Source organism: Sturnus vulgaris, chromosome 19 (assembly GCF_052056855.1).
Source record: "Sturnus vulgaris isolate bStuVul1 chromosome 19, bStuVul1.hap1, whole genome shotgun sequence".
Lineage (NCBI taxonomy): Eukaryota > Metazoa > Chordata > Aves > Passeriformes > Sturnidae > Sturnus > Sturnus vulgaris.
The window spans coordinates 11,889,298-11,913,986 of record NC_142261.1 but is presented as its reverse complement, the minus strand read 5'-3'; the positions used below and the strand labels follow the sequence as shown (position 1 = coordinate 11,913,986).

Sequence of the window (24,689 nt, the reverse complement as noted above, 5' to 3'; positions counted from 1 at the left end):
ATACCCACAATATTCTGCTTGATTTCACAGAGTAATCAGCACTTGCCAATTAAGTTTGCTTTGAAGACTCATTCAGAGAGGAGGTTCCTCATTCAGTGTGTGAAGAAAGGAAATAAAGAGGCCCAACAGTGTGGGCTGAACAACCCTAAGCAGAATGAGGTGAGAGTGAGTGTTTCAGCTAGGAAAGTTCTGGAAGAGACAGGCAGTTTACAACTACACCTAAATTATAGACCATGCCTGAGTGCAGACTGCTGAGAGCATTACCTGAAAGTACCAGAAAAGAAAAACAGAAATCCCTTGTAGGACTAGGGGGAGGAAATCAGGGTCATTCAAGAATTTGGCCTCAGGTGGAAATACTCCAGACAAGAAGTTACTACTCCAATGCCTGTGGTTCAATCCCATGCTGGAAAGTGGGAGGAGCAGCTCTTGCCATGCCCTGAGCTCTGCCAAGTGCTGAGTTCTAAACACTGCAAGACACTCACCTGAATCTAAAATGCTTCTAAACACACTGACTCGAGTCAAAATATCTTTGCACTATTTATTTTCAGTGTGAAGACTTTGCTGCTGCCCAAGCCACAGATGTTCTAACTAACTCAGCTCAAGTGCAGCTGTAAATCCAGCTCAGGTACCACTACATTTTCAATATTCAGCTTTGGAACTGTCTCCTGTAAGTGAAAGCACAACCAGCCGAGTTCCTTGGGCTACCACCCCACTTGCCTACATCGAGGTGCCTGGTTTTTCACTTTTTCTGCCAGTTTTAAGTGGTATTAGCACTTTAACTGCCAGCAGCACTTACCTGAGCACACCTTCCCAGCTCAGCCTTACCCAGGTACTGGAATATCTTCAGTGCCAGCTCATAAGGGAGCTGCACATCAAAGAAAGGAACCTCATTGATTTCATTCTGGAAAGGAAAAAGGAGAATATCATTTGTGAGGCTGCTTTAACACAGTCTGAGAGCAGGAGAAGGAATGGGATGTCCTCAGGGCCATCACAGCTCCATCAGGAGTTCTGCCTCTCCTCCCTTTCATGGTCCTTCAAAGGGCAGAGAAAGGCAAATAAACAAGTTTTAGTAACATAGTTTGGCTGAAGTGACAAAAAGACTCATTAAATAAGCACTTTGAAGACATATACCCATTAGTACTTTCACTTGCAAGATTTCAATCCCATGTGATGGAAAAATAAACAAATATTTTAAATAAAACTGAATGGAAATGATGTTGATTTCTTTCACTACTAACATAAAAATGTCTTTTTAATATGAAATGTCCCTCCTTTAACTAATTGAACATCTAAAAAAAAATTTGAAGCCAAATCCCTCAATTTAAGCTAACATCTAAATGCAGCACATAGATTTTTCCTAGATGTATTTTGTTTGGTTTAATTTCATAATTATTACATCTTGCAGCAATCACAACAAGATTTATCTTCTCTCTTATCCTGTCTGGATATTCAAAATTTTCATACTCTGTAATAAAGAAAGAGCCAAATCAGCTGATTCTGACCATTTCTATATGACCAGTTTTGCCCTCCAAGGTTTTCTCTGTCTGTGTCCCCCTCCAGGTGCTCCTGATCATTGTCTATCAATCCTCATGAACAAAATCAGCTGCTCAGTTAAAACCCATCTCCACTGTTTGCCTTCAGAAGCTCAGGCATCCCAAAGCAGGATCATCTCCTGTCTCTTGGCACTTCCCTAACTCTGGTACCTTTGTTTCTTTGCAGGTCTCTCCTACAGCTTCTCATTCAAATCTGGGCCACCTGCAGCACCAAAGTAGAAGAGAAGGGGTATCAGCACCAAAATAGAACAGAAGGGGTATTCTGGGTTTATTTAAATCAGAGTTACTCAGGGAAATCACAATATAATGTGGTGGTGTGGTTTTTAAAGCAGAAGATATTCTACACCAGGCAAGTGTTTAGACAACACAAATACGGGCAATGTTCCCATCAGGTTTTTTTAGCAATAAAACATCATTTCACTCACACTGGAACCTCCCACTTGTTCTAAAGTGACTTAAAGCAGGACTTGCAGCCAACCTTGCTGCTCCCTCCCTCCAGATCCACAATCTCCCCGCACAAACAGCTCCTTTCCCTGCCCTGCGCTGGGGCCGCTGGCTCCGCTCCCCGCTGCGGATCCGCAGGATCTGTTTTGCTTTCGTGTGCTGTAAATCCCATCCTGTCCAGCAGGGACACCGAAGGAAAACACAAAGGGAACCTCTCCACGGCCACATGCAGGCAGGCTCCGAGCTGGCCAGATGTGATCCTGCCCAGCTCCAACAGCCACAGAACCGCTCTGGAGCCACAGGCTGCCCAAACAAATCACAGGAACTGTTGGGCAAGGATTGTTAGCTGCGGGCTTATGAGCTCAGGCACGGCAGCACCACGGATGTGTTCCTTCCAAATTGGACTTGACTCGTGTCCAAGCAGCAGATCCTGGGCTGGCTGGATGCACACACAGGTCTCACTGCAAGCACTGAGGGCCTGCAGACACAGCAGTGCTGACACAACGCTCAACACCAACGGTGCTCTCAAGGAAAGGAGGGGAAAAGAGCAAAAAACAGCTATGCAGGTTTTTATAAACTGAGCTGCAAGAGGATTTATACCCTGCTTCAAATAAACCCACAAGTGCCTTCTTTTTCTACTTTAGTGCTGCAAAGGGGTCCAAGTTTAAATGAAGAGTAGCTGCAGAAGAGACCTACAAAGAAACAAAGGGATGGGGGTTAGGAAAGTGCCAAGGGGATGATCCCGATTTGGGATCTGCCTGAGGTTCTGAAGGCACAGCACAAACTCACACTGGTTCCATTCTAATGCAATCCTAACATTAGGGGCAGATCCAGGTCTTCCCATACCCCAAAAATTCTCGCAGCTTGTCCTCAGCACAAGGAAGCAGGGATGTTAAGTCAGCACCAGTCCATCTAAAAATCTACTGGAATGAGTCCAAAACTCAAATACAACCAGCCCCTCTGAGACAGATTCGGGCTCCTTTGTGCTAATGGAGCACTAATTCTGTAAATGGATTAATTTGTGCCTTGCAGACAGAAATTTAATCTGTTCCTTTTAATTTTTTTAAGCAAAGAGTAATTAGTCATAGTGAGGTTAGCGAGAAATAAGAAAATCGGTTTCCCCCTAGTTTTCCTATACTGTAAATAACATCTCATGGCATTTAGAGGATTTACCAAAATAACTTTTATCTGGTCCAGAACTGTATTTAAGAGTATTTCCAAATTAACTCCTTTACTTAAAGAATTAAAACTTGTTTTCTTACTATGCTGCTGTGTCACAAGGCAGGATATCCTTAATTACTACACCTGCATCAAACTGCCAGAGTAAACAACAAAAATCTTAAGAGGAAAAAAAATATTATTGACCCTCAAGGATCATCGAGCCCAACTCCTAGCCCGCACAGGGCACTCCAACAATCCCACCCTGTGCCATTACATAGGACAAGAAGATTTTGCAGGGTTAACACTTTATAAAAGGATGTGTTTTCAGAAGCTGAGGTTATAAACAAGCACACAGGAACACAAATTCAATGTCTCCTTTGCTCCCAGTGCTACCTCAGCCGAGCCCCTCTCCGTGCTCCGGTACCGAGACCCAGCGCCTGCCCCGCTTTGGGCCCGGCCTGTCCCCGGCACAGCCCCAGGGCCGCCCCCAGCCCCGCGCAGCCCTACCAGGTCTCGGATCAGCTGTCCCAGCAGATCGTCCCCATCTCCGGCTCCATCCCCCGCGGGCTCCCCGGCGGGCCGGGCGGGCGCGGGGCTGCAGCGGGCCGGGGCGCCGCCGGCCAGCAGCCCGCGGGCCAGCGCCAGGTACCCGGGCTCGGCCGGGGACTCCCGCGGGGTGTCTCCCGGCCTCTCCGGGGACTCCTCCGGTGGTTCATGAGGGGGCTCCTCCCGCCGCCGCTTCGCGCCCCCGGCCCGCTCCTCCCGCCGCCGGGGCCTCTCCCGCTCCGCCGGCACCGCGGCCATGGCGGCGGGGCCGGCCCGGCGCGGCACGGAAACCGCGCCCCGCGCCCGCGCGTTCCGCCGCCACAAGGTTCCGCCGCCGCCGGGACCGCGGCCGGCGATGGGGCCGGGACCGGTGCCCGGGAATGAAGCCGATGTTGGGGCCGCGGCCGTCATTTTGTGGTCCACACACGAGGGCGGCGATGGCGGCCTGAGGGCTGTGGAGAGCTGCGCTGCCGAGCGAGGCCGCGGCGGCGGCAGGGTCGGTCTGGGCTCTGAGCCCCGCTGGGAGCCCTCAGCTCCCTCACAGCCATGGCCGGGGACAGGGCAGTGTCCTGCTGGGCACCCAAAGCCCCGCTGGGAGCCCTCAGCCATGGCTGGTCCCGCTGGGAGTCCTCAGCCCCCTCACAGCCATGGCTGACCCTGTTGGGAGCCCTCAGACCCATCATAGCCATGGCTGACCCTTTTGGGAGCCTTCAGCCCCCTTCACAGCCATGGCCGGTCCTGCAGGAAGAAGCTGCTCCCACGAGTGGGTTTTTACCCATGGAAGTGGCCGCTCTGAGTGACCCATGTACCTGTCTCAGGCCATTTTTTTCCCTTCTCTTGGCCATGTCTGAAGCCAAGCGGGTGGGCAGGGGTGGCCTCACTGCTGCTGTGCCCACCTCACCTGCTGGGAAGGGGTTCTGCTGCTTGAATCACACCCACCTCCTGCAGCCACCACAGCCCGAGAGCTGCCACTTTGATGGCGTTTTGGGAAGGACACAAAGTTGGTTCAGTTTCACTCCAGTATCAACACACCTTGGTGCTCAAAGGTTGCATTCAAATGACGCTGTGAAGCCTCTGCCCAGGGCAGCAGAGAGGCCACGAGCACTGAAGTCTTCAGAACGATTCCTGTGGAGCTGTCATGATCCACTGTTAATACAAGCGGGAGTCGTGATGGCTCGTTTTGATCTCAGGGGTGGCCAGAGGGCAGGGCTGGATGGGATATTGGGAAGGAATTGTTCCCTGGCAGGGTGGGCAGGCCCTGGCACAGGGTGCCCAGAGCAGCTGTGGCTGCCCCTGGATCCCTGGAAGTGTCCAAGGTCAGGTTGGACAGGACTTGGAGCAGCCTGGGATGGTGGAAGGTGTCCCTGTCCATGGGGACACCTTTCCAGCCCAAACCAGTCTGTGATTCTGTAACTTGCTTTCCCCACAAAACCATCACTTGGAGGAGGGGATCACCCTGGGGTGCACATGCTGGTGAGCCCTGCCAGTGGTGGGATTGCAGACCAGGATCTGCCCCTGCAGCAGGATGTGGGGCTGTTCCAGGGAAGGTAGATGAGCTGGGATGATTTGCCAGGAGCAGCAGGTTCTCTGCAAAACACGGGGGTAAAGGGCCAGTTTGGAATGATTGCTGCCCCACAGGGAGCTCCCCGTGTCCATCCCGGGGCTGGTGTGTGCAGGGAACCCTGCTCGGGGGTGCCAGCCCTTCTCCTGTGCCCTGGCAGCTGGGGAGGCCCCGCGGGCTCTGGGTCAGTGCCGGGGGCTGCGTGCTCCTGCCTCAGCCACCCGAAATGTGATCCGAATCCGTAATGCTGTGGGTGATGAAATCGGCTCCAGCTCTGTGTAATCTCCTCACTGCCCCCCTGCATCTCCTCGCTGTCCCCTCCTCCAGCCCGCACTCATCTGCAGCCTCGCACTGTCCCTCTATCCCCACGCCGTCTCCTGTGTCCCACAGTCCCCTTTAGCCCCACATTGTCCCCACACTGTCCCCTCCATACCCATGCTATCCCCTCTATCCCACACTGTCCCACTTTCCTCCCACTTCCCCTCTATCCCCAAATTGTCCCTCTATCCCCCCGCTGACTCCTCTATCCCCACGCTGTCCCCTCTATCCTGAGGTAGTCCCTCCGTCCCCACACTGACCCCTCTGTCCCACCTTCCCCACTGTCCCCTCTCTCCCACATTGTCCCCTCCATCCCCATGCTATCTCCCCATTCCTACACTGTCCTATCAAACTCCCACCCCGGATACCAGAATCTTCCACCACACAAGCACTGTTCCCTCCACTCCCAGTCCCACAGTCATTCCATCCCCAGTGTCCCTACATCCCAACCCTGTCCGTCCGTCCATCATCCATCCATCCATCCATCCATCCATCCATCCATCCATCCATCCATCCATCCATCCTCCACCCATCCATTCCCATGCTGTCCCACTGAACCCCCACCCATCCCTGGACACCAGAATGTCCCAGTACACAAGCACTGTTCCCCCCATGTCTCTCTATCGCCACACCATCACCTCCATCCCCGTGCTGTCCCTGCATCCCCGTGCTGTCCCTGCATCCCCACGCTACCCCCCCATCTCTCCGCCGTCCCACTGAACTCCCACACCACTGCCGGACACCAGACCGTCCCACCACCCCGCCGCTGCCCCCCCTGCCCCCCACCCCCGCGCCGTCTCCTCGCTCCCCCCTCTCCGCCCGCGGCCGAGCACCGCCCCGCGGGGGATGATGTAACCCCCGTCCCCCCCGTGTCCCGCCCGCGTCCCGCCCGCCGCACACTCGGCGGGCTCGGCGGCGAGCGGACGCAGCCATGTGCCCGTGCGCGCTGCGCGGCCCCCCCGCGCCCTGCAGCCCCTGCGGCCCCGGCCGCGCCGCCCGGCCCGAGGCCGCCGCCCGCCGGGTCGCCGCCCGCCTGCGCCGCCTGGGCGATGAGCTGGAGCAGCGGCGCAAGGCGCGGGGCCGCGGCCCCTCGGCCGCCCGCCGCCTGGCCGCCGTGGCGGGGCTGCTCTGCGCGCTCACGCCCGCGGCCGCGCTGGCCTGGCTGATCCGCAGGAGGAGCCTCTAGGGAGAGGGGCGCTGGACGGAGCGGAGAGCAGGCGGGACGCGCAACAGGTGGGCGCGGGACGGGACGGGGCGGCCGGCGGGGGCTCGGGGCGGGAGCGGGCGCGGGGCTCGGCTCGGTCCGGCCCGGCGGAGCGCGCTGTCCGCGGTACCCGCTCCTCGCCGGGCTGCGGAGGCTGATCGCGACAGCGCGCCGAGCCACGGGCTGCTCGTACAGGCGCTGCCGGGTCGCACCGATCGCTCTCCTTTTCCTCTCACTCTCCTCTCCCCTCTCTCTTCCTCTCCCTGGACTGCCGGTGCCAGGTCGCACCGACCTGTCGCTCTCACCTCTCCCCCCTGTCCCCTCCATCCCCACTTTCCCTCTCTCCTCTCCCCTTTTCCCAGGACACCTCAAACGCCCCCTTTCCTCTTGCCCAAACTTTGACGGTTTCCACTCCCGTGGCTCCCCTCCGCCCGCGCCCCCCGTGCTCTCGGGGCAGTTTGAGCTCCGTGCCCGGCAGGGGCGCGGGGCAGCTCAAGGGGAGCTGAGCAGGTCCCGTATTGTCCCGACTGCCGGTCCCGGGAGCTGGAGGATGCCCCGCACACCCGTGCCTGCCAAACCTCCAGCCCTCTTTTCACGGAGGAACTTTCCTTGTGTCCTGTCATTTCCTGGTGGGCTTTAGATGGGTGCCGTGGGGCACCCATCGCTGAGGTCACTGGTGGAATGTCCCCAGTGGACTTTGCAGTGGGGCAGCTGGGACACTGGCTCTGTGTTTTGGATAATGCCTTGCCCGGTGCCAGAGGTTCTCCCCCAGGGGGATCCCAAGCCACTGGCCAGGAAAAGCACCCAAGGGCAGTTACTGCTGGTTCCATGCTCCGGAGCCACTGAGCAAACGAGCAGCAGAGAACTGGGACATTCCTGGTCCTGTAACCTTCGTTGTTGTCATCTGGTGACAGCTCCAGGGCTTGTGAGGACAGCTCTGCATCCTCAGCCCTGGGAGCACTCCAGGATACTGAGCATAAGTGGGGTCACCTCAGGGATTTTGGGCGCTCTCTAGTGTTCTTTGGGTCGTGGATTTGTCACCTACAGACCTAAGGAGCACGGGCTCCTCTTTGGGGAGCTTTAAATTGCATCATAAACACCCCCCGGTGTCTGTGTGTGTTCAGGGAACAATTTCAGCGCATGGCTAACTTTCAGCGTGCACTGGTATCCCACCAGCTTGGATAGGGTAGTGTGGAGGGGAAGTCAGGTTACCAGAGAGTTTAAAAATGAGGTTTTCCAGCGGGTCTGTGTGTTTGCACTGTGTGTGTGCACACTGGGGGGGGCATTGTTGTCATCCATCTGAGCCACAACTGCTGTGTCTGGCGGGAGGTTCCGCTGGTCACCTTTGGAAAGCTTTCTTTGAAACAAAAACAGAGGAGAGCTGTGCGGTTTTGATGAATAAAAGCCTCAATTTCTATAAAAGCAGGCGCTGGATGGTGCCTGCAGGGCTGTGCCCAGCCAAGCCCTGAGAGGTGGTGTCAGTGGTGAGGGACTGTGGTCAGGAGCAGAGCAAACACATCTCTCCCTCCCCATCAGTTTGTGGCAAGTTTGGTTCCAGTGTTTGGAAGCAAACCCACCCGTCTGCCTTGCTGGCCTCTCTGAGCACAAACAGAGTTGAAATCCAAGGGGGAGCTGCAATGATCTCCCATATCTAATGTCTCAAATGTCCTTTTCTTTCTAACAAGCCAGGGAAATTCCTCCCTGCCCAGTCTGGGACTCCATCCCAAGCAGAGAAGGTGGCAGGTGAGCAGGGCTGGCACGGGGAGCCTGTTAGCTGGCCCTGGTGATCCACACACACACTCAGCCCAGGCTTCCTGGCAATCCCACGAGGCCAAAGCTGTTTGGAGTATTAATTTTTGTGAAGGTTTATTGGGCAGACACTATTCTTTTCCCCAGTCTCTTCTGCTGTTGATCCTGGAGTCCTCACTTCCATTTCTGCCTACCAGTTGCTTATAAATGGCTTTGATGAGAGGCTGTGGAAAAGCCAAGCTCATCCCGGGCGCCTCCGAGGCGAATTCCATGGGCAGCACCGTCCTGTCCGCGGCTTCAAAGGCTGCCACAGACACAGTGCTGAGCTGCCTCCAAATGCTCCTGGACACAAATACACGTGTAAAGCTGAAAAGGAGCTCCTGGTGTGTGATGGGAAGCGGTTTCAGGGTGTGGGATGTGGCCATGAACTGGCTGGTGACACTCCTGGCTGTCCCTCTGTGCAACCTGTCCCACTCCTGCCACGCTTCTAAGGCACAAGTGACCAAGCAGCAGGTGAGAATATAACACAAGCCGAGAATAATTAACTGTGTCATCTATACCTCAGTTCCTGGGGTGTTCTGGCTGTTTAAATAATCTTTTCATCCTGAGCAGTACTTTGCTTCCACCAGTGGAAGTTTCTGACAGTCTGCAGTGTCTCAGAGCCCTAGTGACAGTGCAGTGAGCTGGGTTAGCCTTGGAGATGAGGTAAGACAGTGTTTGATTACCTCAGCAGAGTATTTCTGAACAAAACAGGCATTTTTCTGCCATCCCCAGAGAACTCTGCAGTGACAATAGCATTGTCCTGCAACAAGCTGGGAAGTCCAGCCTCTAACCACTTGTGATCTTGGGATTTCATGGAAAAGCTGGTAAGAGGAGAGTAACTTGTACAGTTAATGAGTGCCCTGCAGAGTCAGCCTTTGTCTCGTGATCTGGTGGTTGCAGAAGGAATGGAGAAAAGAGGAAAAGGCCAGTTTCAGCTTGGCTTATTCCTCGAGTTCCCCTCCTGCTTTTTCAAGAGGCAGCAGCATTGGTTGCTGTGAGCCTATGAACAGCTTCTGAGGCAGAAGGTTGGTGCTTGTTCCCTCAGCTCCGTGTGGCTTTACACAACAGCACAGCTCAGGGAATAATCCCGTGCTCCAGGGAGCCTCTCCTGCTCTCACAGCCCTGGGTGATGCCAGTGAGAGCAGGACTGGGGCTGCTGCGTGTGACCAACTTGCATCTGCGGACCATGCTTGGGATTTGGGGATGGATGCTTTGCAACTGGCACTTTTGTAATATGTAATCTGACATCACCTTGAAACATCCAACCAGGGCATGAAGTATAGTTGTCAGGTGCCAGTTTGGCATACAATGTCACTTGTATTTCGCTCTGTTAGTTCAGGAGTGGCAGTGTATTAAAATCAAACCCTACTTGTCCCTGCCAGCTCCACCAGCCTGGTTCCGTGCCCACTGTGTTGCCAGGAATTCCCCCCACTGTTTGCTGCGAGGTTCATGCAGAGCCACTCTGTCCAAAGTCTCAGTGCAGTTAATTATCTGTATTAAAACTGGGTTGATAAGATTTCTGGAGGTGTCCCACTGAGCTGTGCAGGAGAGCAGAGCAAACGAAGGACCAGAGGCAGTGGTGATGCAGAGAGCTGGTTCTGCACCAGGACAAACATCCAGCCCCGTGCACCCTGCGTGTGTCCCTCACACAAAGAGGCAGGCTCTGTTGTTTATCCTCCTGCATCAGGAAAAAGCCAGCCCTTCCCAGTGGCAAGCATCCTGCTCAAAAAAGCCAAAGGTCCCCGCCACCCTCGCCCCAGTCTCACAGTTAAACTGAATAAAGAAAACCTTCGGCATTAACTCTCCCGATAAACAAGCATCAGAGTTTGCACAAACAAACGGCAGCCCAGAAATGGCTCATTCCACAGGTGGACTGAGGCCAAGCAGGACGGGCTTTGTAGGAGGATTGGAGCCCAAATGTATTTTTTTTTTTTTTCCGTCTGGGTTCACTTCTCTTCCTGCGCAAAGATCTCCCGGACACACCATTCTTCCCAGTTTGTCCCTAGTACTCTTGAAACCCCTCCTAATTGTTTTTTGGTCTTCCAAGTCGCCCTTCCATCTCCCGCGGAGATGCTAATGAAGTGTGAGCGTACACGGATGGGGCTGCTTGGGAATTTGTCAGGGCTCTTGCCCAGCCCTTGTTCCCTCATTAAGCTGCTGCTGCGCACGGACGGAAGCGATTGTGCCTCGTTTAGTCCCTGCCTCCAGCGTGCCCTCAGCGATCCAAGCCCTTGGATATATTTTTCCCTTTCAATATATCAATAACTGTTATTTTGTTTATTAGCAGTGGGACGTGTGCCAAGCGAGTGGCCCGTGTAATCCATTTAAATGGAGCAGTTCCATGCTGACACAGTAGCCGTGAGCAGAACTCCTTTTTCCAGCTGCTGCTGGAGCCGGGAGCTCAAACTCCGCTCTGGCTTAGTGCAGGTGCTGCCCAAAGGCGACTTCTCCTCCCTCCCCTGAATAAAGATCAGTCAGAGAAGTGCTAAGAGACACAGGACCCCCTGCCTGAGTCGTTTCATGCCCATCCCACTCGGCATCCATGAGAAAAGCAGCTTGGGTTTTTGTTTTTTTTTTTGTAAAGCTGTGGGATAAGGCTGGAGAATTCCGGATAATTGGGAAGTGGAGCTGCCTGTGTGTGTTCAAGCACCGGGATGTGGCGAGGTTGGCTGACGTGGTTTTGCAACCAAAGCCATTTGTTGTCTCATAACCTTACTGCTTCATTTGGGCAATGGTTGAGAGCGACTTTCTGAGCAAAATCTGTCTCTCCCTAAATGCCCAGGTACAGAGGAATACATCACCAAAGAGAATGTCAGTTCCCATGAAAAAACTTCAAAGGAAGTGAATTTTTTCTTATCGTTCCCATCTATGTTTCCAATAGACACTGCAGTTTTCATATAGGCACTCAGCCATAATTCCTTTTATTTTATAAGGAAATGAAAATGTTGATAGTTGTGGACAGTTTCCCCCAAAGTTTCAGCCTTTTAAGAATGACACATAAAATAATCAATTTTTCAGCAGCTCTGCAGAAGGGATATGCTGGCTCTCTTTCCAACTTACTATCCACCCCAGTACAAATGGGATCTAGTTTGGCTTTCCTCAGCCTTTTTCAGACCCAAAGTACCAAATTTTGCTCTGTCTGCTGAGTGCCTATTGTGGGAAATTTGGAGTAACTCCACTGGAGTCAATTGGGTTGCCCTGGATTTACGGTGCTGTAAATGAGATCAGAATTGGCTCAAAGTATATTCCATTAATGAGTCAGATACTGGCAATGTAGCCAATATGCACCCAGAAATTGCTTTAACACAGCCTAGGATATTCAAAATTGGTTTATTGAGAGATGGGCTCAGGGCCAGGATTCTGGGGTTCTCTTTTATTCTTTCCATGAAATTCACCTTCCTGCAGAAGGCCAGCACGAGGCTGATGCAAAACTTAAGAGCCATTTAAGCCCTTAGAATGGGGCTTGTGAGATGCATAAACATTGTGCTGAGCTCTTTGCCTGCCCTGGAGCAGATTTATCGTTTGGAGTTCAAGATGTTCCAGGATTTATCAACTTTTACAGGTTTTTATAGATTTTCTATATGTTAAGTGACATAGAGAGACAGTTTGTAAAATACAGTGACAGCACGGATGATCTGTTGCCAGCCATGGGTGACACAGCAGGACAAGGGTTCAGAGCTTGGCAGCTGGGAGTGCTGCTACAGAAGAAATAATAAATAAGGATTAAATGGTTTCGCTGTGGAGGAAATCCTTTAATCAACTCCCGAACTCTTTATTCCAGTGTAACTTGAGTAAATATCTCACCTCTTGGAGTGGAGGCAGCCACATCCTCCTGCTTTGTACAGTGCCACACTCACAGCCCTGCTCTGGATTCTGGGATCTTGTGTGGGGAGTGCAGGTGCCCAAATCCCCTCCTGGTGTTTCCCACGTCTGGAGAGTGCCGGGGTTCTGTGTGCCTGTCCCTGTCACACAGGGATGCAGGGATGCTATGTCCTGGGTGTGCAGCTCCGGAGGCTGAGCAGGGGCACATTCCAAGAGCTGGGCTGTCCCTCACAGCTCTGCACTGACTCCCCGTGCCCAGCTGCTGGTTTTGTGTAGCTGTGTTTGTCCCTTCCCACTCAGCAAACACCTCTCCTATTTACCTTCTGCCAGAAAGGCCAAGCTCTGCTAAACCACTCTGGGATACTCCAGTACTTCCAGAGGGCAGGGGAGATGTGGGAGATGTGGGAGATGGGGAGATGGGGAGATGGAGCAGCCCTGGGATGGGGCTGGCTGGCACCCTTGATCACAGCCAGACTGGAGATGTGCTTCACCTCTGGAGGGTTCATCCCGGCCTTCCTCCTTCCAGCTATCCTCATTCTTGCTTCCAATTCCTTGAAACTAGAAAGCAAGGCTGGGAATGAGGGAGGGAGAGGCTGGGATTGCCACATCCTGTGCACAGCTGGCAGGAGCTGGGACAAAGCAGGCACGGTTCTGTGTTCTGCCCAGGAACCAGAGATATTCCAGGTGGCTGGAACAGGGAAAGGTCCCAGCCCCAAGGCTGTTTGGGCACTGCTCTCAGAGATTGCTGGAGTTGGACTGATGATCCCAATGGGTCCCTTCCCACTCAGGATACTCTGTGATTCTGCTGTGGCAGCACCAGAATTCACCTCTTTCCCTGGAGGCTCAGCCCATCCCAAGGCTGTCTCCTGCTACCTTCCCGCTGCCATGAGCAGGGCAGGAGAGCGGGGAGGGAAGGGATTCCGGAGTCAGGCAGCTCAGGATCTGCCCCGGAGCTGTTGGCCAGCCCTAATTACGCTGTGACTTCATAGCTGCTGCAGTTGCACCATCAGGGCTCCCCCTCCTTCTCCCAGCCGGTGAAATCACCTCATCGGCAGCCGGTGGAGATGTCTCCGTGCAGGTTTTTCTAGGATCTCTCATTGTCACAGCCTGCCAACGAGATATCCATGGCATCTGCCCCAGCCAGGGCTGCCATCAACAAACTGGGGGATAAACGCTGGGAAATGGGAATTTCATCGCAGATGCCCCTTGGGCACTTCTCCTGCTAATTTGCACTTAGATGGGTGCCTTTCTCTGAGCACTTTATTAATTAAGGCTGGAAGCCCACCTGTGAGGCAAAGAAGTTATTAGTGCCCTCATTTTCCAGCAGAATGAAAGCAGTGGTTTGCCCGAGGCCACAAATCTAATCAGTGGTGGAGCCAGGAATGAGTGAGTTCTTCCAGTCTCCTGTGATACTCCATGCACCCCACTGCCTACCTGGAACAAATTTAATGGCTTCCCTAAAAGTTCACATTTTGGTAAACACGATGTCAATGAAGACAGAGCACCCAAAAGGAGCCTTGCAAGAGGGAGAGCTCCCAGAAATCTGCAGTACCCAGGGCCAAAGTCATCATCTGTCTGAGCCACAAACCATCCTCCCCATAAATCCCACACCTCCTCTTGTCTGTAAATTTAGTAGGAGGGTTCGAGCATAAATTTAAAAGAAGCTTTTATTGTACACAATGCATCCACATAATTAACACCCATCTCCATTCTTTTGCTTTCCTAGGCTGGAGCAAACCCTGTGCCCTTGGAGAAAATTGTTTCCCCTTTTCCTCCAGGGAATCCAGAGCCTGAGCAGCAGCTGTGAAGAGTGGAGAGAAAGAAAGAAGTGGGAGATGCTGGAAGTGCTTTGGGCGACGTGAGAAGGAGGATTTGCCCGGAAGGAGCTGTTCAAGGGCCCAGCAGCAAACCAGAGACACAAAACCTGCTTATATATAGAAGAATGTAACCCCTGTGTATGCAGACGTGGACGCGTGCATGCCTTGTCGAGAGCGTAAGCGACATTCCCTGTAGATCGCTGCTGTGAGCAGCCCTGCTCCTGCAGGCCGAGCCTTGGCACTGCTGCTGGGCCTGCTGGACACCACCCACACTGCCCTGCTGCCCCATTTCTGCAGCAGGATGAGGAGGAATCTCTACACCCAGATTAGTAATCCTGAGAATTCCAAACGTGCTGCAGGCGTGGCGGGGAGCGGGTGCGGAGCGGCTCGGACAGCAGTTTGTGTGTGTAAATATTCATGCTCTGGCACCAGGGGAGAGCAGCTTTCCTATGACTTTAGTTTCTCTGGTGCTACATTTAATATTTGTCTGGGGCTAAACTGCCTCTCTGTGGTGCTACAGTTTCCCCAAGAGGATGTTCTGAAACGTGGGACAAGGAAAGATCTATTTTGGTTATTGATATTTATACACAAGATAGCAAAAAATAAGACTTGTTGAGAAGGTGCTATTTTTTTTTCCTTTCTTTCAATCTCTGCAGAAACTAAGACAAAACAAATAATCTACCCCAGAACTTTATAAAACTCCTTTTCTTTGGAGCAGTTCTTTTTCTTTTGACAGTGTGAAGCTTGGGAAGCAGCAGGCACTGAGGTGGGAAGGACACAGGGCCCTTTCCACTGCAGTGTGCACATCAAAGTCTGCTAGAGCAGCACTTCCTACAGCTCCAGAGCTGGGAATTCTCCTGCATGGTGATTTATTTAGTCCCAAATCCCGTGAAGCAGGGAAGAGAACTCTTATCCAGACTGATCACTAGAGCAGGGGATAACAGGAGAACTTGGCCTTAGAAGTCAAAGGGCTTTTTTCAGTCTAGTACTGAGCACTTTTTTCCTTGCAGCCAAAACTACCTGTCAGATTTCGGGTACCTTCCACATCCAGCAACCTGTGCATAGTTTTTTAGAAACATTTTTCCTACCTTCAGATATTTGCACCAGAAAATTGACCCTGTCGTGGCAGGGAGGGCATTTTCAAAGGCATAAAGGAATGTTAGAACCCGATTTCTAAAGGAAATTTGGCTCCTTGTCTTTTAAAAATACTTCCCACCCCTCACCCAGCCCAGGAAGAAGCCGAGTGGCCTCTGTGTCCAGTCAGACCCTGCATTTTCCACTGCTGCAGGAGAAATGTTTCTAAGCAATGTGAAAGCTAAATTCTCCCTTTATCAAATATTCACCGCAGTGTTTTGAGCCCCTGCACACATTTTCCTGGCTCTTATTGATCCAAGTCCATTCCCAAACAGCAGCAAGGGCTCTGCTGGAAGAGCAGATTGTTCCTAGTGAAGAACCTTGCCCTGCCTTAGGTGATGTGCAGTGTTGGGAGGGGTGATGTAGCTCCGTGTAGTTTGTCTGTCCATACCCTTTGGATGGTCTCAGAGCCACAGGGACCAGTGAAACATTTTCCTGCCATTTTTGGCCTGATGCTCAGTAATCCTCAGCATCCTGAACCCCTTCCTGGCTCAGTCTCCTACAGAAACATGGACAAATTCTTCTAACAAAAGGAGGAGCCTCAGCTGATTCCAGCAGTGCTGCCAGTGCTGGGCAGAGCCTTAAAAATACCAATTTCTGGAAGTCTCTGGAATGTGGGAGTGAAATGGTGCATGTGGAATCACACAAGCCCCACTTGAACAGGAACCATGGATGTGACACTTGGCTGTAGGGGACAGCCCTGCAGCTCTGCCTGGGACAGGCCCAGAGCTGGGTCACATCCCTCAGAGGCTCTCCCACAGATTCCTCACCTTCATCAGCTCTGAATGTAATACACCTCTCCCCTGGAATAGGCATTATTCCCTTTTCCCTGTGCACTGCCCTTGGCTCTCCTGCTGTCCTGGCTGTTGGGGTCTGCAGCCTTCAGGCTGCTCCCCCTGTTTCAATTCCCTTGGAACAGCACAGCCAAGGAAAAGGAAAGGAAGTTCTGTCCTCCCCACTTCGGGAGAGCCCCCAAATCTGTGATCAGCCCCAGTGAAGGGGCTGGCTGATCTCCCTCAGTCCCAGCTCTCCGTGGACAGGCTTGTCTGTAAAAATTCCCAAACCTCAGAGCTCCCAGAGGATTGCTCTCCTCGGGGGCTCCAAACAGTCAGCAAAAAATGGTAAAGGACTTGTCCTGCCCAGCATGGAACAACCACATCTATGGTGCTTCCCAAGTGGAAACCAGAGCAGGTCTGGTACCCCAAATCCTGCCTTGTTCCTGGTTTGCTTCACTTTTGTAATTCCAAACTGGATGTTTCGCATGAACCGAGGGTGAAGTTTTGGGGTTTTGTAGCCAGAATTCCCTGTACAGAACTGGAATTCCTTATTCGAGGGTGTGGATTTGTCAAAGCCTTACATTTTGTGGTGTACTTGCTATCCTTGAACGCCTCCATTTTTTAACAAGGAGTGTTTTTATCCTTTCTACAAGATCTGCTTTGCCCCTGGTTGGTGTTTGCACGGAAAGAGAAGGGTGCTGTGAACTCCCTGGAAATTCCCTGTCCCCTCCTGTGGGCAGGAAACCGGCACAGTTCCCCTCTGGCCCTTTTGTTTTCTCACAGCAGCCGAGCAATCCCTGGGTTGGGTCAGCTGGGAAGGCTGGGAGGGCTCTCCCGATGGAGAAGCAGAGCCCTCTCGGGTTTCAGCAGCGAGTTATGAGCTCATAGTCTGCACAGAGCACGGCTGGGAGGGAACTCTTCATGAATTTTTAAAGCAGTGCTCTGCCAAGACAGCTCCCAGCACAACCTGGAATTCCATATTCCGAGGTAAAAGAGCAGCCTGGTGTGGGCTGCTGCTCCTCTGCCACCTGCTCAAACAGCTCCTTTGGCAGTGAACTCTGGGCTGCACCAGGGCAGGGCTTGGCCCATGACTTCCACATTCCCTTTTCTTCTCCCATAGAATTCTTTTCAGCAGGTACAAAAGCATGGGATGTGCCCAGGAGGGGCAGCACCCCAGGGAAACTTCCAGCAAATGACCCAAAGCAGGGAGCTGTCAGTGGGGATGGGGAGAATCCCATCCTCCTCCTGCTTCAGAGCAGGGAGCTGGGAATTCCTCTTTCAGCAATTCCCTTAAATCCCAAACACTTCTTGAATCAATTTCATCTGATTAGTGAGTTTGTTTTGTTTCTATATCACAGTAAAAGTTATAAAGGTCTCTTGAACCCTCAGCATGAGCAGAAGCAGTTCCTGCTGTTGAAATCCATGACAAACTGAACTGGAAAAACTGGTGCAGTGTCTGTCCACAGACAGCCTGCAATGAGGCATTCCCAGCTGGAAAACTGCACTGCCCTGTGAAAAATGGCCCCAGTGAGGACAGAATAGCACATAATGTTCAATTTTCCTACACAACAGTCCCTGATCTCCACAGGAGCCTGGTATGTATAGAACAGAGCAGCTGAGGCTCCACACTGAATCCTGGACACACACTGTCCATGTCCAGCCCTCCTGGCTGTATCCCAGCTCCCCAGCAGGTGCACAACTTTCCTTGCAGTCAGTTTGCTCCCAGCAAATTTAATTTTCAATCCAGGCTTCAAACTCAGCCTCATTCTTGTGTAACTTTGCTGTCTGTGAGCTGAACTTTCCATCTCATCAAACAGGTGAGGAGACTCTGGCCATTCCAATCCCAGAGCCAGGGGCTGAGGGAATTGTAAATACCAGGGGAATTTGGCTTCCCTAGGACCAGCCAGTGTGAGAAGAGGGGAGGGATCCTCACCTGCTGCTCCTGCCTTGGGTTTCTACACCACAAAATACAAACAGGTGAATATTTTTCCCTGACAATCTTTATTTGAGTACAGGAGTGAATTTTGATGTGACTTCAGTGTCCACTCTGAGGCAATTACTGAAGTGCTTGAATTTCCCAAGGTTTTTAATATTTACAGGAAGTGACTTTGGAGCTTGATAAATATTCACTGAAAACATCTGAAGATTAAATGGTCATTATTAGTTACAACATTATTAATTACACCTTTTTTAGTTACACCTTTATTAGTTACTCCATCAGTAGTTACAGGTGGCACCAAGCAGAGCAGGCCCAGCTGCAGTGGGATTTAATTCCCTGGGTTTTTACAGCATCCCTTTTCCAGTCATTCACCACAGTTTATCACAAACCCCTCCCATCCTCCTTAGTCCTGAGGCCACTGTGAATTCCCCAGCCTGTCCCAGGGGCATTGCCAAGGGAATGGCAGGCAGGGAATGCCCAATTCCTGGCGTTTTGCTGATCCAGTACCACTGGGATGTAACTCCAGCAGGGTCACTGTGCAGGTTTCCCCCTCACCAAAGCAAGGGCAGGGCCTGTGCTTGGAGTTCCTGGAGCTCCAGGAGGCTCCTGGTCCTGGCTGGATGGGGCTTCTCTCTTTTGTAAAAGGAATTTCATATGCTGAGACTCTTTGTACATATTTATAAGGAATTTATTAAAAAAAAAGAAAAATAACTGTTCAATGGCTAAAAAAATGGCTCCGGGTTTTATTTCTTCTCTCAGAGGAATTCTGTTCCACAGCCTTCCCTGTTCTCCCATGGAAATCAGCAGGTTCCCAGCAGCTGTCATTGGAACTGAAGTTTGCCCTGGATGTTTTCTGGTCCAAGTTTCATATTCTAGGAGAAGGTAGGACCATCCTCCCAAAAAATCCCCAAAACTTTAAGAATGCAAACCCACACCTTCCCTTTGATTCCCTGCCTTACCACCAAATAAAAGCAATTTTTGAAGCAGTATATCCCACACTTTCTGTAGAGATGGGCTCCTACTGAGCTTTTCCTACACTTCTCCAAACACATTTTCCAGGAGCATTTAGGAAAAAAAAAATCAGAATGAGAAGTAGCTTTTCAAACTTTGAAAGCAGAAACACCAAACCTTGGGTTCACTGCAGTGACACTGAGGCCTTTCAGAAACTCCCTGCCCATGGAATCACTGGGTTCCCCTTTTCCTGCTAAATATTCCAGGTATCACACATAACATTTTTTATGCCAAATGAAAACCTTGCTCCCTGTTCCATCCTAAAGATAGGGAAATTATTCCCATTGCAGAGAACAATGAGATTCTGTAGCTTAGTTCTGCATTTTCACAGGCTCCATTAGACAAGAATTTGACATTTGTTTTGGAAAGAAAAGCTTTTCCTCCTCTACTTCCCTGGACCTCCTGAGCCACGTTTGGACTGTCCCCAGCTCAGGCTCTGCTCTCACCATTCCTCCCCAGCCACACTGAACTGTTATTTCCAAAGAAATGTGGAGCCTTAATCCTGTTCCCATCAGCTCCCGTTTGCTTTAATTCCTCCCCTGTGGAGTTTCCATCAGCACAGACAGAGCCTCCTTCCCTCCGGAGCCTCCTGCCGCTGATGGCTGGGGTGGAGCTGTCACCTTGAGCCATTTCCATGGCACTGAGCTGGGAAGATGCTGCTGCTCCTGACAGGGATGGAACAGAGGTGGTTTGGGGACAGGGAAAGCTCCAGAACCAACAGCAGCTCCCTCTGAGGGCTGGTACTGCTGGAGAACCTGAGCAGACACCTCGGCCACAGGGCTGGGGTTAATTCCTGTTAATTCCTGCCAGGGATCTCCTTCCTCAGGAGCTGCTGCTGAAGCTCCAGGCTCTGGTTTTCCCTGCTGGAGACCCAGCCAGGTCCTGGGCACAGGACAGAGACACAGAGTTTGTGAGGTGCTCTTGGGCAGGTGCTGGATTTCCACCCAAACAAACCCAACTCAACTTCAACCTCCCTCTGCTCTCCCCAGAGACTGGGAAATCAGAAAATCCCATCATGAAAGTTAAAGGGGAAAAACACTTCCAGGGAAAGCAAGTTTCATTTCCAGCTTCACTGGCGGGGTCCTTCCCAAGCTCCCTGGGATTTTCTTAAGGTGACAGCATGTGCCATTTGTGGAATCAATTGAAAAAACAGCAGCTGGGAAAGGACATTCATCCAGCTGCAACTTTGGACACATTCTGAATCACTGCTTGGGAAGGGTTCTCAGAGAGAGGTGCTGTGTAATTCCATAAAGCCATGGATTCAGAGAGGTGCTGTGTAATTCCATAAAGCCATGGACTCAGGGAATGTAGGGTCAGGTCACCTGAAGCTCCTCAGCCAGAGCACACCTTTGTTCAGCACATGCACCCACAGCCCCCCTGCCCTGTCCATACTAAAAGGACAGGAAAATAGGAAACATCCCAGACATTTGTAATCCTGTCAGCTCCAGAAACACCCCGGGGTTTGCCACAACACATCCCACACCTCCCCTGCCTTGCAGGGTCAACTTTCTGTCCAGTCACAATGGTTCTGTTGGCTCCGAGCTGGAAGAACAAAACTGAGCAGGGATCCTGGGCTTTCCCAGCTGCTGCTGCTGCTGCTGTGTGCTTGGTGAGCTGTTGCTGTCAGTACACCTGGAAGTGGGCAGAGGTGGTGCCATCCTTCCAGCAGCGCAGCGTGTCCACGGTCACCGAGCGGCACAGGGGACACGTCTTCTCCCGGTCGAACCACAGGCACAGGCACTCCTCACAGAACACGTGCTGGGGACACAGGGGCTGTCACCACCAGCAGCTGGCACTCACAGGCTGGGGGAAATAACCCCCACTTTGCCAAAGCTAACGCTTATCACTCTGGTTTTTAATAACAGCACTAGAAAGAAACATTCCAAAGGCCTACAACACCTGAGCTGAGAGGCTTTTCCTCTACATTTCCATCCTCAGTTCCCCCACTTAGATAAGTTTTACTGAGCTCCAATAACCCTTTTGTTCCCCCTACTCCTTACATTTGCTTTATTCTGCAGTCCCAGTTTCCCCTTTTCAATAAATGTCACTTTTCATCCCCTTGTCTCCTCCTCTTGTTCCAGCACTGACCCCTCCCCGGGTTCTCTCCAGCACACACCATCCAGTCCCAGACTGGGGGAGCAGGAAAAGGACAAGGAGGGAGCACGAGGAGCTGGGAGAAGCTGAGAACTCCCCCACACATGTGGAGTCAGCAGAAATTTTACTCCTCAAATCCCAGCTCTGCCAAGCAGATCCCAAAGCAGCTTCTCGGGGGTTTCCAGCTTGGAAACATCTGCACAGATGTTCACAGCAAGGCTAAGAGGCACCTTTGATGCACAGGATGGCTTTAATTTGATAACCCTGCTATCAAAGGGAGTATTAAAGCTACCTAGCCCCCTCAAGGGGCATGTAAAACTCTGCTCACTCCAGACCCAGGATCTGCAGTCCCTGCCCCACAAGGCTGTTCCCATCCCACAGCCCATGGTCACCCCACCAGCTGCCACAACCCAGTGGTCACCCAGGGCAATAAATATCCACCAGGAGCTGGATCAGGACCCAGCAAAGGACTTGAGAAGTTCCCAGGCTGGCTGTGCCTCTCCCCACTGCAGGAGTTCCCTGAAGGAATGGCAGCAGGGGAGTTTTGGGGTCTTACCTGGCACAGGAGGATCAGAGGCTCCCTGAACTCAGCCTGGCAAATGGCACAGATGTCTCCAGCCTCACTGCACTGCTGGCTCGTGGCACGGACTCCATAGGTCTGTCAGGGAGAGGTGGGAATAAAACCACCCCATGTGAAAGGATTGGAAGGGTAAATGTGCACAGAGATTGCTTTTCACCCCCAGATTCCCCACAGGGAGTCACAGAGTTCCTTCCTTGGGGAAGGGGGATCTGGGCACAGAGGGAGTCGAGACCTCTGTGCTCCCTGTTTGCCTTTCCCCTCGAGCTGGCTCCATCTTTTAGGGCCTCCACTTGTGCAGCAAGGATAATGGAATTTAATGAGCTCAACAGGGAGCTGAGAGGATTAATTCAGCATCATTTGCAGGAGTGTTTAGATGGAGGGAGGTATTATTATTATTGTTATTATTATTAGCAAGTAGAAGACAAAAGAAGAAAGAGTAGCAGCAGCAGCACCCACAGGCTGCCCACTTTCTCTTTAGATACATGGAAAGCAAATATTGCTTCTCCCACTGTAACAGATTTAGGGGAAACAGAAACCTGCTGAGGGAAAATGACCAGCCCAAATCAGGGAATAAGATAAGTTCTAAGAAACTTTGATGAGGTTCTTTTCCTCTTCAGTCTTTGATTTTACCCTTTTAAAATATAAGTCACTGCAGCAGATCTAAATACCAGCCCTGTGGAATGCAGTGCCTGGGATAATTGCTGTGCAGGGTCTCTTTAATGTCACTGCACATCAGGCACCACAAAGCCCTTCCCACACTCTGCACCACCAAGTTCTGACAGCTCCTTGCAGCTGGATTAATCCACATCACACAGAGCTTCCAATCAGACAGGACAGGAACAATCTCTCCCCACAGCTGGGGCAGGGCAGATGTCACAAAAGGTCCCTGACAGGAGCCCCCGGCTTGTCCAGCCATGGGATGACATTGCTTTATTCTGTGGAATGCACAGAGCAAGTTTCAATTTTATCATTCAGCAGGAGCAAGGTTCCACCTCTGAGACTGCTCCTCTACATTTAACTCCTTACCTGGGGGGTGCAAAGGACCTTCAGAGCCTTCCTGACACTTCCCACACGGCCACAGATATCAAAAGACTGCAAAAAACACATCCCATTTTAGATCATTTCACAAAACCTCTGTGTGTGTGTGTGTGCGTGTGTGCGTGTCCAGAAACTCAGCAAACATTCTCCAAATGGATACTCAGAGGGGAAAAAGTACAAATGGTGCCAAAAAAGATGTCATGGTGATCATTAAATATGTAATAAATGGGAATTGGCAGTGGGGAAGGGTGGCCAGAAAAGCTCTGGGAGCAGCTGACTGCAAACAGGAATTTACAGGACACAGAGAGGGGCTGGCACCAGGCTGTGCTGGGGACAATTGTCCACCCCACTAAGTAGGGAAAGGTAAAATGAACCCATTCCCATAGGGAAGGGAAAGGAGAAAGAGAAAAGGAGAAAAAAAAAGAAAATAGCTTGAAAACCTAACCCAGTCCATCATCTTTCCCTCCCCTATCTGCTGGCAGAGCACAGGGAACGACACTGAACTAAACAAGATGTGAAAAAGTAACAGTGCAGGGACCAGCCCTGCATCAGCTGGGAGCTGTTGGCTGTCACCTGAGGGCAGGGGAGGCCGTGATGCTGCACTGCACAACTGCAGCAGCACTGCACAGGCACACAGAGTGGAGCTGGCTTCTGTCGTTTGTGGTTTTGGTGAGTGTGGTTGAGCGGGCTCAGTGCAGGGAATGCCAATGAGCTCATCCTGCAATGGATGTGGGAGCAAATGAAAGCACCAATAATGTTTCCAGTCAGCACAGACAGGGCTCCCAGGCTCCTTCCAGTAATGCTTCCACTCAGCAGCCACCACTTGGGGCTGCCCACTGCCTCAGAGTTCCATCTCCTACCAGGATGGGGACCAGTCCTTTTCCACAGTGCAATTCCCAGCTTTTCCTGGTTGCTTTGCTTGCAGCACGACTCCAATGCCTTTGCTCAATGCCTCCCCTCTCCCAGCCCATATTCCCCCCTCAATTCGTGCCCTCTGGAGCTCCCTGAACCCCCAAAAGCTGCGTGTTTCAGAGGGGAACATCCATTTCTCACCCTTTTTTTGTTGTACCAGCCATCATTTCACAACTGGGTCACACACAGGGAGTGCTTCTGCTCAGGACAGGGAAAAAAATACAACCTGGAAGCTCTGCTTGTGAACACCTGGGATTTCTCCACCAAAAACAGAGGTTCATGACCACCCAGTCCGGGCAGAGGCACCAGCAGAGCTCCCAGCAGCTCCATGCAGCCTCCTGGAAGTGCTCCTGCCCTTTGTGCAGGGGAGGGGGACACAGCCCCAGCCCAGCCCTGGAATTCTGCCAGGAGTACAGAAGCTCTCAGTGCCAAATTGGCTTCTGTGGTTTTTCTAATGTGGTTTGTGGCTTTGCTAACGTGGATTCCTTTGGGGATATTTTCAGTGTCTCAGGCAAGGAGCTGGACCTGCAGCTCTGGTGACTGAAAATGGGATGGGCACACCCAGGGCTCCCCCTTTCCTTTCACTCCCAAGCAAAGTCTTGGTGTGCACAGGGCTAACCCTGCCCTGGACACAAACTTCCCAAAATGAAGCTGCTTCTACAATCGAGGTCACCCCAACACTCCCTCAAAAGGCTCCACAGGACAGGAAGAGCAAGTTAACCCCTAAGGAACTGCTCCCACCTGTGCTCACCTGGGCTCTCCTGAAGCTCAGCCTGCAGGGCTCAGCTGTGCTCTGAAGGTGCTGCTGTCCAGTTCAGCTGTGCCCTGCTCCAGATCCCCCAGCAGCTGAGGTGACTCCTCATCCTCATCCTCACCCCGAGCCTGCCTCATTGCTGTGGCTCTGCCCTGCAGCTTTGGGCTCTGTCTGACCCTGCCTGGGGAGGCCTTTCCCTGCCAGCTGTGGTTTTAGCTTGGCTTCCCTTGCTCC

General features: G+C 52.0%; 2 protein-coding genes and 1 long non-coding RNA gene across 9 annotated transcripts in view; 1 reads left to right on the top strand and 2 right to left on the bottom strand.

Moving 5' to 3' along the window:
* FBXW8 (F-box and WD repeat domain containing 8) overlaps positions 1-5,054 on the bottom strand; it is a 53,255-nt gene extending 48,201 nt beyond the window's left edge. For 4 of the 6 annotated variants that reach the window (XR_015807718.1, XR_015807719.1, XM_014894446.2 and 1 more), the window contains exons 1-2: positions 3,666-3,974; positions 797-901 (exon numbers count right to left, since the gene is read on the bottom strand). Coding sequence is in view for 4 of the 6 variants with exons in the window: in XM_014894446.2 (XP_014749932.2) it covers positions 797-901; positions 3,666-3,962 (402 nt within the window). In the remaining 2 variants the exon portion in view is untranslated. Of the gene's footprint in view, positions 1-796; positions 902-1,502; positions 1,698-3,665; positions 3,975-4,736 lie in introns of those variants that run through there. The other 2 variants (XM_088176300.1, XM_088176299.1) reach the window with 2 other exon arrangements.
* Positions 5,055-6,704: 1,650 nt separating this feature from the next.
* LOC148221664 (uncharacterized) lies at positions 6,705-19,809 on the top strand. Its single transcript, XR_015807685.1, has 2 exons — positions 6,705-6,816; positions 14,127-19,809. It is a non-coding gene; the product is annotated as an uncharacterized LOC148221664 (long non-coding RNA).
* The window catches only part of RNFT2 (ring finger protein, transmembrane 2), a 28,509-nt gene continuing 21,929 nt past the window's right edge, over positions 18,110-24,689 (bottom strand). For both annotated transcript variants that reach the window (XM_014894745.2, XM_088176120.1), the window contains exons 9-11: positions 22,778-22,843; positions 21,728-21,829; positions 18,110-20,835 (exon numbers count right to left, since the gene is read on the bottom strand). In XM_014894745.2, the coding sequence (XP_014750231.1) occupies positions 20,701-20,835; positions 21,728-21,829; positions 22,778-22,843 (303 nt within the window). In that variant the 3' untranslated portion in view covers positions 18,110-20,700. The remainder of the gene's footprint in view (positions 20,836-21,727; positions 21,830-22,777; positions 22,844-24,689) is intronic.